The 20,026-nt window shown below is 35.9% G+C and overlaps 1 protein-coding gene across 1 annotated transcript in view; it reads left to right on the top strand.

Moving 5' to 3' along the window:
- The window catches only part of CCDC7 (coiled-coil domain containing 7), a 136,872-nt gene extending 118,312 nt beyond the window's left edge, over positions 1-18,560 (top strand). Inside the window, exons 14-17 of the mRNA XM_036912293.2 lie at positions 3,835-3,900; positions 6,648-6,869; positions 11,025-11,062; positions 18,422-18,560. Of these exons, the coding sequence (XP_036768188.2) occupies positions 3,835-3,900; positions 6,648-6,869; positions 11,025-11,062; positions 18,422-18,560 (465 nt within the window). The remainder of the gene's footprint in view (positions 1-3,834; positions 3,901-6,647; positions 6,870-11,024; positions 11,063-18,421) is intronic.
- Positions 18,561-20,026: the final 1,466 nt, after the last annotated feature.

Genomic DNA, 20,026 nt, shown 5'->3' on the forward strand with positions numbered 1-20,026 from the left:
AAGAGACCCCACATAATTTAATGGCTTAAGCAAGATAGAATATTATTTTTCTCCCATGGAAAGTTTTGGTAGATGGTTTTAGGTGGATGTGGTAGCTTGATGTTAGCTAGAACCCAGTCTCTTCTTGTTCGCATTTCTCATTGAAGTTTAGAAATTTTACCAGGTCTTAAATCTTTTTATTTAGCTCAAAAAAGTTTTGTTTTTCTAATTCTTTCATTATTATTTATCTTTCTTCTTCCCTTTATCCCTCTGGAACTAATAATTTGATCCTAGATCTATTCTTTAAGTTTCTATTTTTCAGTCTTCGCTTCTATTTTATGTTCTGTGCTATGAGATACTTCTTCCATTTACTTTACAATATTTTAAAATCGATTTTTAGAAGTAGACTTTCTCCTTTTCACTTCTTGAATTTTTAAGTTAAAAAATCATGTTTTATAAAAAATCAGGAGAACCTAATTTATGGCTCTAATTGCATCCATCAGAGATTCCATCACAGTTCTAATGTTCTTTCTAGTTATTTTCTGTCCCTTTAGTTCTGCTTTAGTAAGGATATGTCTTTGGATCGTTCAGTTTGGTCTTCTTCCCATTTTTTAATCAGGTTCTTTTCTTTTATTTTTTGATATTGAGGTGTATGAATTATTTATATATTTTGGATAACCCCTTATTAGATAAATTGTTTGCAAATATATTCTCCCATACTGTAGGATGACTTTTTTGTTCTGCTGATGGTGTCCTTTGCTGTACAGAAGCTTTTTAGTTTGATGTACTCCCACCTGTTCACTTCTGATTTTGTTTCTTTTGCCTGTAGAGATGTGTCCAGGAAAAATTGCTCATACTTATTATGTAACAAGAGATTTTTGCCTGTGTTTCCTTCTAAGAGATTTATGGTGTCATATCTTAACATTTAAGTCTGTAATTCATTTCAAGTTTACTTTTGTGTATGGAGTTAGACAGTGATCCAGTTTCATTCTCTCACATGTAGCTGTCCAGTTTTCCCAATGCCATTTATTGAAGAAATTGTATTTTCCCCATTGTATATTCATGGTTCCTTTATTGTATATTAATTAGGCCATATATGTGTGGATTTATATCGGGGCTCTCTATTCTGTTCCATTGGTCTATGGGTCTGTTCTTGTGCCAGTACCAAATTGTTTTGATTATTGTAGCTTTGTAGCATAGGTTAAAGTCAGGGAGTGTAATCCCCCAGCTCTGTTATTCTTTCTCAGGATTGCTTTGGCTATTTTGAGTCTTTTGTGGTTCCATATGAATTTTAAGATTATTTGCTCTGGTTCATTGAAAAATGTTATTGGTATTTTGATAGGGATTGCACTGAATCTGTAGGCCAATTGATAAGTCAGTTGCTTTGGGCAGGATGGCCATTTTGACAATATTATTTCTTCTTATCTATGAGCATGGAATAGATTTCCATTTATTTGTGTCTTCTTTAATTTCTCTTATGAGTGTCTCATTGTATATAGAGTACAGGTCTTTCACCTCCTTGGTTAGTTTATTCCTAGGTACTTTATGCTTTTTGATGTAATTTTAAATGGAATTGCTTCCATGATTTCTCTTTTGGCTAGTTTGTTGTTAGTATATAGGGTAGACTGCTGGGTATTAACTTTGTATCCTGCAACTTTGCTTAAACCAGTTATTAGGTCTAATAATTTTTTGCTGGTGTCTTTAGGGTTTACTATGTATAATAACATGTCATCTGCAAATAGTGACAGTTTCACTTCTTCCTTACCAATTTGGATGCCATTTATCTCTTTATCTTGTGTGATTGCCATGGCTAGGACCTCCAGTACTATGTTGAATAAAAGTGGTGAGAATGGACATCCTTGTCTTGTTCCTGACCTTAGAGGAAAATCTTTCAGCTTTTCGTCATTGAGTATAATGTTAGTTGTGGCTGCTTCTGTTTTTAACAGATGCCATGATCTCTCAAATTTCTATGAGAATAAAAATGTAGTTTTAAAGCTTTCTTTTGTTTCTTAAAATAACTGTGTTTCAGAAAAGGGACATTTTCTCTACACTTCAAAGATATTTCTCCATTTTTTTTTTGGCTTTCATTTTTTTTTTTTTCCTGACAAGCAGCAGTCATTCAATCATCATTTATTTCTGTGTGATTTAAGAGAAAAACTGTGTTTAACAAAACAATGAACAGCAGTCGACTTACAGACACTGAGAAGTGACTGTTACCATGGGGGAGGGGTTGGGTTGAGTTAGTGGGGAAGGTGAAGGGGGTAAGGAGGCACAAAAATCTCAGTCACAATGTAAGTTGGTCATGGGGATGGTAGTATAGCATGAAGAATATAGCCAATGATTCTGTAACATTTTATTATGTTGATAGATAGTAACTGCACAAATTGGGGTGGGGATTTAATAATGTGGGTGACTTGAACCACTGTGTTGTATACTTGAAACTAATATAAGGTTGTATGTCAACATACTTCAATAAAAAAAGAAACTAAATGGGTTAAGTATGGAGTAGGGACACTGTAAAAAAAAGAAATCTGTGTTCTCTTGTGTTTAGATAAATATTTTCTACTTCCATGGTCATATTCATGCTCATATACAATCTGCTCCTGTGTTCATCCATTGCATTTTTAAATTGAGATGTGTTTATCTGTGCTACAATTTCTAGTTTGCCAGTTTTTGTAGTTTGTATTTCTCTGAGATCTCCATAATTTCATTTGTTATGAACATGTTTTCCTTTGTTTTGTATTACAATAGTTACTTTAAAATTCTTATACACCAATTCTAAAATCTAGACTATGTTGGGATTACTCCCTGTAGATTGTTTTTTATCTTAAGAGTAAGTCTCACTTTCCTGTTTCTTCAAATGTCAAGTAATTCTAAACTGTATCCTGAATTTTGGGAATGTCATGTTGTTAAAACTTAGGACTCTGCTATATTCTTCTGATGATTGGTGCTTTTTGTCTTGTTTTATTTTGTTTAAATATATAGTTAACATGATTGGGATGCAAAATGAAAATTCTGTATTTGGGCAGCAGCTCAAATTGCATTTCAGTTCTTTTATCTTTTCCTAGGCTGCTGAGTATCCTTTTGCATATGTAGTTCAGGGATCGGGGGAGATTTAGAGTTTATATGAAGAGTTTGGGGCTCCTTCTTTCTAGTTCTCTGTTTTGTGTGACTTTCCCCTAACCTTCCCCCTACCCTCAGGTGCCTTGCCTGGCTCAGATAGGGCTTATGCTCAGACTAGAGGCCAGGAAACAAGAATCTTACTTAGGACTCTCCCCTTCTTTAAGTGTCACCTTTTCTCAATAATCTACTCACTCCAGTGTTGATATTTGTGTTTTGTTCAGAGTTTGTGGTTGTTATGTGTGGCAGGGTTTGTCCAGTAGAAACTTGCACTGCAACATGAGAAGCAGAACTAGGGACTTTAGGTATGGTTCTCACACTGTCTTCCATCTGATGGAGAATTATTGAGACTTTTCATGTGTAATTGAGTCTGTTAATTCTCACAAAGTCAGAGCTGTTTATTTTGTGTTAAAAGTAGAGTTGTTTCTTCTTATAACATTTGAAATGTTTGTATTTTAATGTATTTTTGTCCTAGAGAAAAGGAAAAATGAAATGTTTAATTTACTGTAGTTATAATTTGCAAGATTCAAGGTGAATTTACCTCTAGAAAATCAATAGGAAGCTATAGCTACAGAAATTATCCATTATTATACCTGAGAAGTGTGCAGTAAATGAGTATGTTCAAATCATTTATTTGGAGTATCTACAGATTTTGGAAAGGTGATAGTTGTAACAGTAAATTAATAAAGACAAAATACCAAATGAGTACTTTTTTCCTCTCACATTACATCTTAGAAAGTAACAGGTGCTCTGGAAATTGAGAACAAAGTCCTTCAGGAACAACTGAAACAAGCTTTACAGGTAAAGGATATCAAGTTCTGAAAAGCATACTCATTTTCTGTAACAGGAATAGATTAATACAATCTAACATTCATTTTTATCTGAAACAGTAACCTAGAAAGAAGAGTAAACTTGCTTAATCAAACAAAAGAAATCTATTGCAAACTGAGACAATATTGTATGTAAAAGTAAAATACAACAGCCATTTCAATTAAAATCAAACTAAGATGTTGAGTCATACTGCTCTTTTTCAAATTCTTGCTAAATGATAAAACAAGAATTAAAATAAGCTACAAGCATTTTTATAAGTGGCAGGCAAAAGTATAATTATTTATATATTATCTTTCTGAAAAATGTGAGATAATACCCAAATTTATTAACGATATGGTTCAGAAATGTAGCTGGGGACAAAGTAGGTATAAAAAAATAGCAAAAAAATGCAGTTTTCCTTTTTATCAGAAACAACCATTTAGAAAACATGATAGAAAAAATTATATTATTAATATTAGGATAGCATATTTAAGAAAAATACAGTTTTATATGAAGAAAAAGATACTGTACTCGGATATAGATGAACAGTGAAGAAATAGAAATTTATGTTTTTGGTTTTCAAGCCATGATATTATAAAATATTTCAATTTCCATTGTCTCCAAATTTATATACAAACCTAAGACAATTTATTTCTAGACATAAATGGAATAATTTTGAGCTTAAAAGAATTATTATAGGATTTATTGAGATAAACTGATAATTATACAAAAGAATAATTAAGGAAGATTTGCTTATCCAAAAATCAGTGTATAATGTAAAACTACAATAACTAAAGCAATGTGGGTATGGTTTTGGTACTGAGTGAAAAGTCCAGAAACAAATTTGAATGAATATAATAATTAAAATTTATGGTTTTACTTATTAAAACTTTTTCATGGAAGTATGAAATAGTCACAAAAAGTATACTTATGAGAAAATGATCAGGACTCTCAAATAATACACTAGAATGAGTTGCAGACTGATTTAAGATCTGAGAATGATGAATGAACTATAAAGAAATTAGAAGAAACACTGGATAACAGATGGTTTTAGCTAGAGCAAGGCTTTTAAGTCTTATGTCACAAGGGAATATGTTAATATATTTGGCTATCTATAAATTTAAAACTTTTATGGTAAAAAAACCATGAGATAAAAGATAAATGGAAAATCTTCATAAAATGTTTTATATGAAGATCTTTTACAAATTCACGAGAAATAGGAATAGCCCTCCCCCAAAATAGACAAAAGAAAACAAACAAGCAAGTCATAATTTAAAGACACACATGACCAATAAGTACTTACAAATATATTTATCCTTACTAGCTATCAAATAAATGAAATTAAAAATAACAGTGGGATAGATTTAGTTTTACCCCTATTGTGGTAAAAAATTAAGGAACAGAAATATCTAACATTTGTGTATGCTTAAGTGAGCAATCTTTCACATATTTCTAATATCAGTATGAATAAATGCTTTTCTGGAAGAAAATACATGACAGAAGTCTTGGAAAGACATAGCCCTTTCACTGAACCATTACACTTTTAAAAATCTATTGTAAAGGAGAAAAAGGTGCAGAGAGATTTTTTAGAAGCATGTAAATATAAAATTTTTTAATAGAAAAAGTTTTAAAATTACCAATATGTCCATTGGTATGAAATTTGCTAAATAAATACAGTTGACCCTTGAACAACATGGGTTTGAACTGCATGGGTACACTTATACAGGGATTTTTTCAATAAACATATTAGAAATTTTTTGGAGATTTTTGACAATTTGAGAAAAACATTTTCTTTTTTCTAGCTTACTTTATTGTAAAAATACAGTGTATAACACATAATATACAAAATATGGGTTACTCGACTATATTATCAGCAAGGCTTCTAGTCAACAATAGGCTGTTAGTAGTTAAATTCTGGGGGAGTCCAAAGTTATATGCAGATTTTCTTCTGCATGAGGAGCAGGATTTGGTGCTCCTAAACCATCTCCCCCCACATTGTTTGAGGGTTAACTGTGCATTATGAAATGTACTTTTGTTATGGTTTTGATGTATATTTGTTGTCATGGAAACATATCTATAACATTATTTAATGAAAAGAGTCTATTATGTAAGTATAGATCCAATCTAGGTAAAAAATTAAAAAATACATATACATATATGCACTAGTTATATTTAGAAATAATTTTAAAAGATATATACACAATGTTAATAGTATTGTTGGTGGTGATATTACTTGTGAACTTAATTTTCATAAATCTCTATATTTTTTCATTTAAATAACTTTCATTACTTGTATAACTAAATAAAAATTATTAAAAGTTGCATTTTAAAGAAAATTCCTTCTAGAAGAAATTATTTTCCACATTTTATTATTTGATATTATAGATATTAATTATTCTGGTTACATTCTATCACTTTTTATAATGTATATCTTCTATTAGCATGTATTGTGCCTCTATAATAATGACAGCCTTAAAAAAATAACAGGTAGGAGACCCACCTGGGATATAAAAATAGCCCTTGAAGTAGAAGAGATTTTTTCATAGTTTTGAATTTTAATCGTGAATCTGTTAAACTATGGTTTATACCAGTAGTTTAACTTAGCTTCCTCTAACTCAGTAAAAATAAATTTGAGAAGTAATGTGGGCATGAATATATGCAGATTCCTGAAAGTTGTAATATTGGCAGGAAAATGTCATGCAAATAATGTTTATAAATGGTTACTTTTTAAATAACAGGAAGCTGAAAGAGCTAAGCATCAATTTGACTATTTCCTAGGCCTAGGGAGGGAGTTAATTAAAAGTGAGGGGAAGACCCAGACAACAACAGAAGTGGGTACAAGTGAAATAAGAGGCAAACTTGAAGATTTGAAACATGTATCATTGGAGAAAGAAACAGAAGCACTCGTTGAAGATTCAGGTGGACAGGAGATAAATGATAAAATCCAAGAACATCCACAGGTAAGGAAATAACCAAACAGAAAATAAAATGTGCCATAAGGAGTTAATCTTTTATATTATTACTTACTTTGTTTGTATATATTATTTAAAAATTTTGCTATGCTTTTTTTTCCTGCTTGGACTTTTTGCCTTTTACCTTCTTGAGTGTAGCAATTCATTAGTAACTAGAATATGAGTCTATAAATTAAATATGTATTGATTTTGAATGATCACTTAAGCACCTGAGATTTGAGAGCCAGAAAAATTAGTTCAAAGACTAAGGATATTTTGCTATAAGTTAATAAAACTAAATATAAATGCCATACTGTGGGGAAAAAACTCTTGAAAGAGAATTTATTTTTATTTCTATTATGCAGTAGATTCAGAAGCTCTTTCTTGAATGTTATCAGACTTGTTCATCTATTTATACCTTAGAAGAGAAAAGCAGTCCACAAACCAGCAGCTGTATTGATGAGTAATGAAGAGTTCAAGGAGTACAGTGACATCTTCAAGAGTATAATTATGCTTGTCCTTGTTCTAGCAGTATAGCTGTGTTAGGTCCCTCATATCTGTAATAGTATTATATATTCTTTAGTGTCCTTCCCTCTTGTTTTCAGACTGAGAATTTCTGTGTATTAGAGATAATAGAGCAAAACTAACAAATGGTAAACTAATAAATTGGGTAAAATTGAACTAAAGGCCCAATATTCTACCTTTTTAAAGAGACTATGAAATTATCACATAGTATTTCATGCTTATTTCAATCTTTTCTTTTTGTGTATAATTTCAATTGTGAACCACCTCAATTTATGTCTGGAAAGATAAATAATGAAGAAAACTGCTCAAAGGGAAAGAGAAATTATTAAGGTTATGAGGATTTTTTGCACTGAATTTAATATAAAATATTTAATATAATTAAATTAAAAAATATTTCTAGAAATGCAGATTTACATATGAGCTGCTTTAAGACAAAGATAAAGGGAAGCTGCACAATTTAAGATGTGTTTTACAGTTACAAAACACTGTAATATAGCTATTAGCACCCCCATTTTGAAGATGAAACTGAGAATTAAAAAAGTTAAATAAACTATGCAACATAACATCTAGTAATGTTGACTTAGACTTCAAATCCAGGTCTTTTTGGCTCCAAAATCATGTTTGAGGTATTTTCTTTGCTTGTCTGTAAGGCTGCATTTGAACCCTCACTTTATTAATAGTTGAGTATTTTTTTCCCAGTATTTTTCCCTAAATCCAAAATAAAGCTGTCCTTTATGATAGAAATACATCTTTTCCTTTTTTGGAGAGATTTGAAATTTTCCAAAAAGGCCAGTGAAGTTCCAAGTTATCTTTAGTGAAATAATGCTTCAGTGAAACAAGAAAGGAAGCAGATAGAGTTGGTGGAGCATATATTTAGCAGGGGTTAAGGAAGGGGGTTTTCAGCCAATTGAGTAGCTCTCATGTCCTTAACTAATGGTACATTTAAACAGAAAACTTGGGACTCTAACATAGCTTCTGTTCTGTACAGAGATTAGCCTTTTAAAGAGAAGCCTGGGACTCTAATCCAGCTTCTGTTTGCTGGGGACTCTAGCCCAGCTTCTTACAAACTTACAAAAAAGAAAAGCCTAGGATTCTAAGCCAGCCTTTGTTTATCTGAGACTCTAGTCAGAGTCTGGAGTATATTTAGAATATTAAGAATCAAAATCCGTCTCTATGAGCCTCAGTGGACCACGTTTGGAGCAATGGTTTAAGAGTGGGACTCACCAATGGATCCCCAATCAATCAGTCAGGAATGAAGACAAAGACTTCAAAAATGCACGTGTAGGGTCCTGGGAGACTGTTCTGGGGGTCCAATGATGAACTGGATGCTATTCAAGTCACAGCACTGTAACTGTGAAAGAAAAACTGGAAATGGACAGTAAAGTGGTAAAATCGAGTTTTCAAGGAATCTTTGTGTCAGAGTTGGCTATGACTGCATTTATCTCAAGACCCAACTGGAAGAGGATGTACTTCCCAGCTCACTTACACACTCGTGTAACTCTTGTTAGGCTGCAGGTGTTTACTAGCTGTTGGCTGGAGGCATTAGTTCCTTACCTCTCCATAACGCTTCTTATGCCATGGAAGCAAGGGCAGAAACAGGGAGAGGGGGAGGTTAGGAGGCAGGGGGAGAGCTGGAACTTAATCTCAGAAGTGATATCCCATCACTTTTGCCATATTCTATTCATGAGAGGTAGAAATCACCACTAGGGCCAGCTCACACGCAGGGGAAGGCCTGAACCAGGAGAGAGGGGTCACTGCGAGCCATCTTAGAAGACCAGTAGATGGGTGTGAGATTGTGAAAACTCATGAATTGAATGCGAAATTAAGCAGTTTGGTCTTCAGTTTTCAAAAAAGGAAGAACTGCTGAGAGCTTATTTTAAGGAATAACATGTAAGATCTATGTTTTAAAAAATAATAATTGTGTATCAGTGAGGCAGATGGATTCTTTACTTTTATTGATCCTATAATTAATAAGATCTTAACCTATATATTGTAACTATATATTTCTTTTTTTTTGCTGATATCTCTTAAAATTTGTATGTTAAAATAAAACCTTAGATCTCCTAAGTACTACAGTGCGTTGTTTGCTGTGGAGCTGTGAAATTGCTAGTATCGAGAGCAAGCTTTCTGAAACGAGGTGGGATGCTCCAAATGCTCTCGGGTCTGGGCGTCATAGGGAAGCCAGCTTATCACTCTGCCACTGAGAATACAAACTTAGAAATCTAAAAGGAGTAAAGAAAAACTATTTGAAACTCCTACTACTGGACACTAAGTTATATTAAACCAAAAGTCTGTCATGTGTACGTCTTAATGATATATATAGAAAGTAGTTCCTTTTTGTTTTTGTACTTGTTTTTAGAGTTGTTTATTGGGATAATAATCTTTTTTAAATTAGAGGGAGAGGTAAGACCAATTATTTTTGTGCCAGGAACTAAACATTTTCTATAAAACTTTTAACTAATGGGTGGTGATAATAGTTTATAAAAATGTCATTAGGGTAAAATGCGATAATGTTTATGAAATGCTTTTGTATGTTGTGAAGCACTGTGTGAATGTCAGATTTCATCATCATTTAGCTCTGTTCTAGTTATATACATAGGCCATATGAAAACTCATGATGGAATATTAGTTAATATACAGTCTAACTCTTGTCACAAATAGGCTCAAAATATATAAAGGCTAATATACAATAGAAGCTTATTTCCTTATGTAGTAGTCCTATGAAGTTCAGTGTCAGTGTTTGTGTTAGGGAGGCCTTCTCTGCAAAATCATTCAGGTATCCTGGCATATGGAGGCTTTACTGTCTCACCTTTAGCTCTCTGGGTCACACTGGGCATAGACATATGGCTACCAGAAAAGAACACGGAGGACCAAACAGGTCATTTTGATTGATCAGGGAGGAAATGGTTCACATCATTTTCTCTCATATTTAATTTATCATATTTAACCACAGGAGGGACTTAGAAATGAGGACTAGTATATTAAACTAAGTGTAGACTAAGAAGAAAAGAAAATTAGTTGGTGAGCTTCAAAAATCTTTGCCACAGGTGGGTAAGGATCTCTAAGCCAACTAATCTCTGTGTAAAAGAAACTGAGGTAAAGTCAGGCCTAGGATTAAATCTAGAATCCACATTTGTGCTACATTTATACCTCTTCCCAAGAGGTAAGTTATTAGTAAAATCGCCCTCTTGAAGTCACTGGTTTTGATCACACACCTCAATAGGCATAGTTGAGCAAGCATTTTCAATATACCTTTAAAAAATTTATAAATAACATATTAGTATCCTATGTATTAGTACCACCCTGTTAGTATAATATTAGCATTTAAAGTATAGTTCAGAAAGAATATTAAAAAGATTAGATAATTGTATAACAGATCAGTTTAAAATAATTTTTATTTACTGTAAGTACAAAGCCCTCTTTGTTCTCATTAGAAGTACAATTTTTGTAGCAGTTTCTTCCTACAATGTTTCTTCTTATGCCAAATATGATAATTTCTTAGCTTCTTTTGACACCTTAGTCTTACAGAATTGTCATATTAAAAACACTGACCTTGGATAATATTTTTCTAAATAATATGATGTAAATGTTTTATATGCATATATGGTGCATTTCAAGTTAGTATTGTCTTTATCACAGATCCCAGTTGTCCAAAATGGAAGACCAATTAAAAAAAGGTAAAACATTAAAAAAATTATTATTCTAATATTTATCAATTCCCATAACTAAATGGTAAAATTAGTCATTCTAAATTCAGTATCATAAACTCTTGATTTATATCTTTGCTTATAATATTGCATTCTTATCTTTGAAATTAATTTTAAATAGAAAATGCTTGAAATTTTAGATGTTATCAAAGATTGATAGTTTTAGATGCTGTCAAAATAAAAATTTTTTAATGAAAAATTTAAATTAAGGACCAGGTCTAGCATACAAACACACTTCTTTTCCTTTGACAATAGCAATTACATTTCCAGATAGTTAAGTACTGACCCTTATTTTGAAGTTAGTTATCATCATTCAGAGGCATGACCTCAATATATAAAAACAACTCAAAATTTTTTGCCTTTCATTTTTGCTCACTATATCTATGCATATGCATGTACATAGAGTTGATTGATCCAATTAAATCTTAGAGCTTTCACTAGTGAGTCTGAGTAAGATTATGATTGGTCACAGAGCTATTCACAAACCAATTAAGAAACAGAAAGCCTAAGCCGGATATATTAGTGGAGCAGTAAATTCTGTCAATAAGAGTTAGGTTGCTGTCTATTGAGAAAAAAAACCCGTGTCACTGTTTCCTTTCAGTCAATAACTTGAATTTCTAATTCAAATTCAGTGTACCTGAGGCACTTATTCCTTGATTATACACAGCTTAATATGTAAAATTTTGACTTTGATTGCCATACAGAAAAGAGGAATTACATAGACAAGTGCATTTCTCTGCTTCATTAGTATTGTTAATATTGCTAGATTAAAGACCTGGATGAATTAACAAGAATTAGGCAATAAGTGTAATGATTACTGAAAGGTTTTGGAAAGTCGTGTTTTTAATGTCTGTAGTGATTATTTGTTTTTTAAAGTACTTGTTTTTAATATCTCAAGAGAAAATTAGACATTGATTTATTTGTTGCTTTGCAAACTTATTATGGGTAGATTTTTCATCATTCCTTTATATTATAAATATGTATGGTCAGTATTATGAATATTTGAGAAGGTATAAGAAAAAGTATTAATTATTTTCAACTTTAATGGGAATTTAACCAGCTGATGAAGTGTGTAGAAATAGAAATGAATAAATAAGCATGATACTTATATCCATATTAAGATTATGATAGAGCATGGCATACTACTATAGTTTTTCTGTGGAAACATAGTAAAGTATAGGTTTTGAAAATGCTGGAAAGCCAATAATTTGCTTATCACTCTGAAGAACATGAAATGATAACTTTTTCATGTAAGTTGTTTTAATATTAAACATTTAGTTTCTGCTGATGAATTGGATAGACTATACATTTGGTGAATCTCAGAAAATAGAAACCTAGGCCTAAAAGAAGTATTTTAAAGATAATCTCAAGTCTCTATGAAGACACAGTAAGGCAGTCTCAGTTACTTTCTATGAGTTGTTGGAAAAATCTTGAAGCGGGGTTACAGTCATGTGACTGTGAGTTACTGCACCTGACAGCCCCCTTTCTACTTTGCTGGAAAGTTACAGGGAAGAGTGAAAACAGGAAGTGGAAGAATGGAAGAAAAGTTGGATGGGGAACAGCAGACTGAGGGTGATGGGAATATAGGCAGGCCATCAAGAGCAAAGAAAAATCACAAAATGAGTATCACATAATTCCTCTCAAGTGTTCTAGAAATATTAATAGATAAAATGTTCCTTAACTTCAGGAGGAAGATTATTTCAATTTGTTTCAATTCAGTTTAGTTGAAATAGGCAAACATGGAATGAGTGTGCATGCTGGGCAAGGCACTGTGCTAGATATTATTATGGGGAGTGTAAGATGACAGCTATGTGGTCCTTGCCCTCCATGTATTAACATTCCAGTAAGTCAGACAAGATGTGCAAATATGAGTAAAGTATAATTCAGAACATGCAATCTATAAAAAGTTACCAAGAAGCTGCATCAAAATGGAGGCAGTGTTGTTTCAGTGTGGATTGAGAATAAAATAGCATTTAATTTAAGAAAGACAGTTATCCAACTGTCTTGTACAGGGGAATTGTACAGGGGAATATGAAGAAAAGGTGTTATACAGGTGGACTGAACAGTTGAAGCAGAGGCAAGGGTTTTTTGAATCAACACAGCATGCCAGGGAAAGGCAGTTAATTCTTTTTTTTTTTTTTTTGGATTCTTGACTGAGAATAACAGGAGATATGACATGAAATAGGTTGTTTCAACTTGATAGGTTTTATAGAATTTCCCTTAACAGCTTAACATTGAATATTGCTAAATATAATAAAAATTAAAACTATTAAGAACATGTCACAATATTATTCATAAAACTTCATTTGGCTTACTTCTTAGATCCTAATAGAATTTCTGAAATACTTTGGAAAAGTCTCCCAAACCTTCAGAGAGTGAATGGGAGCGAAGTAAGGAGATCCCACCTGAACAGGCACGTGGTGTTGCTTACAATAAAATACATTTTTTTTGTGCTTTACAACATCTAGTGTTATTTTGACTTAGGGAATGATTAGTCGCAAATATTTAATTGAACACAACAGATAATAATTGTACACATTGTTAGCTTTTCTTAAATGTTTTACAGCATTGCAATGAAAATGTAAACTATTTCTTGGTATTTTATTTTTAAGAGTTACACATCCAACCTACCTCATTCTAAATCATTTTTTAAAGACTTTTCCCCCCAACACTAATTAAGTTTGTTATATAGCACAAAAACATCTGTACAAAGGAAGTGTATTAATGTGTCCATTTTTTCTCCTTAGATGATTAGCTGTTAAATTTACTCATTCATTGAATGTTTTTGTCACCTTCATATGCCAGCTACTCTTGTGAACATTGGGTTTTCTTGATAAAAAACACAAATAAGATCTTGCCTCTTGTAGTGTTTACATTATAGTGGGAAAGGCAGGCAATGCACAAGTAAAAATAAATGAACAACGTAATTTTAGAGTAATAAATGAAGATAATAAAACTCCTTTTCTGTTAGGGAGTCACAGGGAAGGATAATTTAGATTGGGTAGTTAAGGAAGGTGTTATCTACCAACAAAAGGGATTATCTAATTATAAAATAAAACTTGAAATATTTTGTTCCTTTTCAATTTTACAGAATAAACTTCTACAAATGGAGATTTACCTTATCATTAAAAACTCTAGAGGAGATTTTATGATTTCCTCAGTTACCTGTTGTGCAAGGAACATATTACTAGTGATGCAAATTGTAGGCATGAGGTAGATTTTATAGAAGAAATCTTGTAACTAAAACAGCAGAGGGTACAATGTCCCCTGAGCTATCATTATTCCATGGAGGAGTGTGCTTGGATTGAGCAAAGCTGGATTCACCTTGGAAAGTGCTCCTGAGAGGGACTTTCTCCTTACATAACACTTTACAAAATTATAGGGGATTAGGGAGGGGATAGAGAGCATCTAGTCAACCATGTTACAGTGAGAGAGGCAATGGCCTTGTTAGAAACGGGGAGCACCTGGAGGGGTAGGCACTTTGTAGCTAATGTTGCTGGTATTAGTGAGAGCTGTTTCCCATTGAACAGTCCTGGTGAGCCAGCTCTGTCAAACCACCAAAAAGTGGAAGGGAGAGAACCACTAGGGCCACCCAGAAACAAAGATTTGTCTCTCCTCTGTCCAGCTCTTGGTTTTGGAGTCTCATTAGTTTGCCTTGCCATTAGCATTGGCTGACACCTGGTCGTGATCATAATAACAATTTCCACAGTATTGCCTGGGAGAAGGATGTCAGTAGGATCCCCAGCTGGGTTAGGTGAGGGTACAGAACCAGCAACCTAATAAATTCACATTGTAAGCTCGACTCCCTGTATAGCCAAACAGGGCTGTTTTGGAATGTCTGCTTTCAAAATATGCATTATGAACAATAAATTTATTTGTCTCCTTTGATAAACTCCATCCAACTGTTTCCCAACGTCAGATGTTCACAGCTGACAAACTGAGATCTCTTATTCCTCTCTGGAAATGAGCCAGAATGCCATTTTCTGGATTGATAAACTCAGCAGGACCTCAAAGTTAACATTTTGCCATTATAAGTCACCTGCAGGGCCAGAAGGGGATGTTTGAGTAACCATCTAATGCAAATACAATGTCCATCTTTTACATGAGTATCATGTGTCCACCCATGCACTGAGGTCAAAGCAGGGGTGAAAAAAGAAGGGGAACATATTATTTCTTTTGAAATGATCTTTTCCTCTACTCCCTAATACCAAGGTGCTTTGGAGTTCTACCAATGCACAGAGCCCTTGCAGGGTATGACAGCCATACCTGTTGTAAACAACCAGGAAAATCTGGACAAATAAGTACTGTGAAGGTTGTTTTTAAAGAGGCTGGCTTAGATGGCGAATAAAATAGGCTTAATGGGTGTCTCGCCTGAGGGTTTCAGTCCCAGGCAAGTTCACTGTAGATTCAGTGAGACTGAAAAGTGATAAAGGAATTTTCTTGGGGTAAAAGGGTTTATACCCAGCTCTATTCTAATGGTGGCAGGTCAGCACTAGAATCCCATCCATCTTAGGGCAAGTTTGCATTGCAGCAAGCTGGTTCCTGCCTCCAGGCCTCTCTGCCACCTTGCAGCCCCAGAGCACTGGGCAAAGCACTTTTAATAGAGTCAATAATAACTCATTGCCCACAGGTGTGTAAACATGTGCCTGTGATCATTGCACATGTGCTGTGGGGAAGCACATCAGGGTCAGGTGAGAATTCTGGCCATGGAACTTCCATTTTCTCTACACTCTTCCCTTCCAAGGATTCTCACCTCAATCTATGCACCATCAAACTTCCACGAAGGTCCCTGTGCAAGAAAGCTGCAACACTAACCATATTCCCCAAAACAGGTTACAACAATATACAAATAACAACAAAATTATGATACAGATAATAACAGAAATTATGATAATCCTCAAGCCTGAGGAGATCAATTGCCACCAAGTGGTCATTCCAGTTGTATTCAAATCAGTTTTCAGATGAGTTCATGACTTGCACTTTACATGGGAGGTCACTAACCGAACTGGTAAGGAGCTCTGTGCACACCCAGCATGCAAATATGCTGGCAGTTGTTGATAGGGTATGTGCCTAATCCACACAGACATTAGAGGAGATTAACCTTAAGGGTGATAAGACACATGTTTTAGTAATACCAACATAGGCAAATCTTGTCCACCAGGTAGGATACATGCAAGAGAGTGGTCCTGTGATAGGACTGTCACAGGAAGGGGCTCCTGTTCAGGCCTAGTATACCATACTTTACCCAGTCTCTGGGGAGTTATTGAGTGGTCTGTTTATAGTGCTACTAGAGGTGCATGCACTGGCCATAAAGATAAAACAAACTCCCTGGTAAATTACTCTTCCAGCCATTTAACATACACTACTATGATCTTTGGGGACCACTCTGCTATTCCAGGAATAGACAGGAGGCCAGTCTCCAGGCCTTGCCCCCAAGTTGACAGGAGGGCCAGCTATCACTGGTCTGTGTGTCCAAACATCCAAGGCCACATCCACTGAATGGAGTCTTTTGGTTTTATTGCAGTCAGTGCTGGTAGTAAGGTATTATTCTGGTGGCCAAACCCTGGCTTCAACAATTCCTCCTTGGTTTGTACTTGCAGTTGTATAGGGGAAACAGCAATGTGTGTTAGCATGTCTATGGAGTTCAATGCCCCTTCCAGGGCTTCTCATTCAAATGCCATAGCACTGTCTATAAGCAGACTGACTATTCCCATGGATTATTGGTATCTGACATCAGGCCATTTTAACAAAACATTGTACCTCAGTATCATGCCTGCCCAGGTAGGATTATATGGTACATGAAACTTCTACTTTATCCCTAATTGTTGTACCCATTCTTGTAGTGAAAGTCCAGTAAAATGGGGGACCAGAGGCCCCGGGTCCTATATAGTCTATTGGCCACCTGATGAGGAATATCAGCCCCTTAGCTATCATCCCAGGTTGCTGTGGGACTCTGTGTTAAGTCCCTTTTAGAGCACACAATGCAAACCTGCTAGGCTGCTCTGCTGACTTCTTCAAAGGTCAAAGGCAAGCCCCACTGACAGGTTACACATTGTCTTCTGCCCTGCATGCAACAAATGTTAACCATAGGCCACATCAGAGGCAGGCTTTTCTTCTAGCCAATGTACCTGGGCCAATTCATTTGCTTCGTTATTTCCTGGGGATGTCAGTGGCAAATGGCCTCTCACATGATGTACTATAACTGTTTTAGTCTGATCAGAAGCCCATAAGTCTTGTCCCCAAAGGGGCTGGTGACCAACCATCCCTTTGGCATGGTACCATGTTGGTAGCCACAGTCAAGCCTCAAAAGATGGCCCAGCTGTCAGTGCAGACAACTAGTGGGGAGGGCTTCTGGGTGATCACATGCCATACTGCTTACAACTCTGCCCATTGGCTGTTCTTCCCCTCACCATCTCCCATCCATATTGTCTCAGTCTTAGACTGGAAAGCTATGGCCCTCCATTTTGGGGGGCTGCCCATGACTATAGCCATCTGTGTACAATGTGTCTTTGGGTATAGGGGCTCTTCCCTCCCAATAAAGGCTCTCTGCTACTAATGGCTCTAAAACAAATTCTTCCTGCCTTTCACTGGTATATGTCACTGGCCCCAGTAAGCATTGGAGTTCTTCACTCAAGGGGCTAGTAGATAGGGTGTTACCCTACTGTAGGAATGTGCCCCACTTGGTCTGTGTAGGTGTCTGTGCCATGCTTTTCCACGATTTTTGGGTCCATTCTCATACCCACCCCATGATGGGATAGGTGGTTATTATCTTTATTGGGGCTATTCTGGTGATGGGCTCCATAACTAGCAAGGCGTGGCACTCAGCAGTCAATTGTTTCTCTGTTAAGGTATACCATACCTCTGCTCCTTTTCAGAGTTGCAATCAGAATCCAATAGGTTGGCAACAAGTTATTTCAAGCTGCTGCCAGAGGCCCCAGGCATTACTGTCTTCAGTCACATGAACATCCAGCTCACAGGGCCTTAATGGGTCTATCACACTCAAGGCCTGCATGGTCTTGACTGCCCATTATGCAGCAGTAAAAACAGATGCACACATTTCATCTGTTTCCCACCTGATACCTCTTTGTACCAAACAGTATAAGGACTTCAGCATTTGCGCCAAATGAAGGAATACTCTCCAGTAGCCTAAAAGACCCCAAAACTCTTTTAATAGTGTGATGGTTGTGTGGTTAGGAAAGCCTGGAGTTTATCTATATCTGCTTCTGGGATAACTTTACTCTTACCCAGCCAGATGACCCCCAAGAATCTGACAGACAAACCAGGTCCCTGAAACTTGGTGCTGCTCACTGCCCATCCTTTCTCCTGTAGATATTGTAGCAGTCTAGGTGCTACACCTTCTAGATCTGGAAGAGAATCAGTCATGAGCAAGATATCATCAATATACTGGTACAGCCACACTGTTGGCGGTTACTCCCATGCTGCAAAGTCCTGGGCTACAGGTCCATGACTGATGGTGGGGCTGTGGAGGTATCCCTGTAGAAGGACAGTGAAAGTCTACTGCCGTCCTTCCCACATGAAGACAAATTGTTCCTGACTTTCCTGTTCTATGATAATGGAAAAGGCCTTAGCAAGATCTTCAACATAATGATATATCCCTAGTTCATGACTGTTGTCCATAGGGTCTGTAATAGAGGGATGGCAGCATGCAGAAGGGGTATGACTTCATTCAGTTCTCTGTATTCCATGGTTATACTCCAGGAGCCATTCAGCTTTTACACTGGCCATACACAGGGAATTAAAAGGACTATGTTGGTCTTTATAATACCTACCTTTTCCTGGAGGGTTTCTCCTATTTCTTTCTGCCCTCCAGGTAATTTGTATTGTTTGTATTAGTCACCTACTGAGGCACAGGCAAAGCTACAGGTGGGTGCCTAGCATGTTCCTTCAGAACTGCCTTCACCGCACTTTTCCTCAGTCTGAACTCAGTCTGCAACCATAAGCCCTGCAGGATATCTTTCCCCAAAATAAATTTGGGATGGGAAAGATATACACAGTATACTTCTTTGGGGGTAGATACCCTATTGGCAATGGGATTTGGGCTCATTTCACTCTGTAGCCTTGCCCCTGTACCCATCTATAACAGTGGTGTGGAGGGTGCCTTAGGAAACCTCTTAGGGTGGCCATAAATCAGAGAGCATTCAGCTCCTGTGTTCACCAGAGCCAGGACATGTTGTACTTTCATGGGGACCGATGTGACCTCCAGTCCCTACCTAGTCCCCCAAAGTGAGTGCCTTGACCCTCCCCTCAGTCAAACCATGTCTTCCAATCATTTTCCTGTGAGAGTCCAGTTCAGGCTGGCTCATTCTCCAGCAGAAAATCTTGTAGACACATGGGCTGGGCTTGTGGCTTTGTCTCTGGCTTCCATTTCTTAGTCCTCACTTTAGCTGACTGCTGAAACCATTGCTTCAGCTTCAATTAATGCCACAGCTCCAGTAAGATTTTATTTGACTTCCCATCCAATTTCTCTTTATTTTCTCCTGCCTTTATCAAATCAACCCACATCTGGGTCCTTGTGACCTTCATGGGGCCCTTTAAACTGTTCCTCTGAGTAGAGGACCATGTTCCCTTCCATGCTCTCATTGTTTCAGCCTCCCAAGTCTGCTACTGTGTGGGTAACTTCATATATGGGCTGCCTTAAGTGAGGGGCAAAATGGCCAGTAGGGGCCCAAAGAGGGGTTGGGGAGGCATTTGAAGCACCACATTTCTCATTCCCACAGTAAAAGGCTATTTGGGCCATAATTCTCTGGACTATAAATGGCATTTTTCATGCCTAACTCCTGTAACACCTGTTGGAGCTCAGCATACTTCTACTATGTAGCGGGGGAAGATGGTAATTCACCCTGATTGGGCCATATAGTGCAATGTGCAGCCATAGGCCAATCGAGGAGGGTGTGATTTTCTGGGGTTTGATGT

The sequence above is a fragment of the Manis pentadactyla genome, chromosome 3 (assembly GCF_030020395.1).
Source record: "Manis pentadactyla isolate mManPen7 chromosome 3, mManPen7.hap1, whole genome shotgun sequence".
Lineage (NCBI taxonomy): Eukaryota > Metazoa > Chordata > Mammalia > Pholidota > Manidae > Manis > Manis pentadactyla.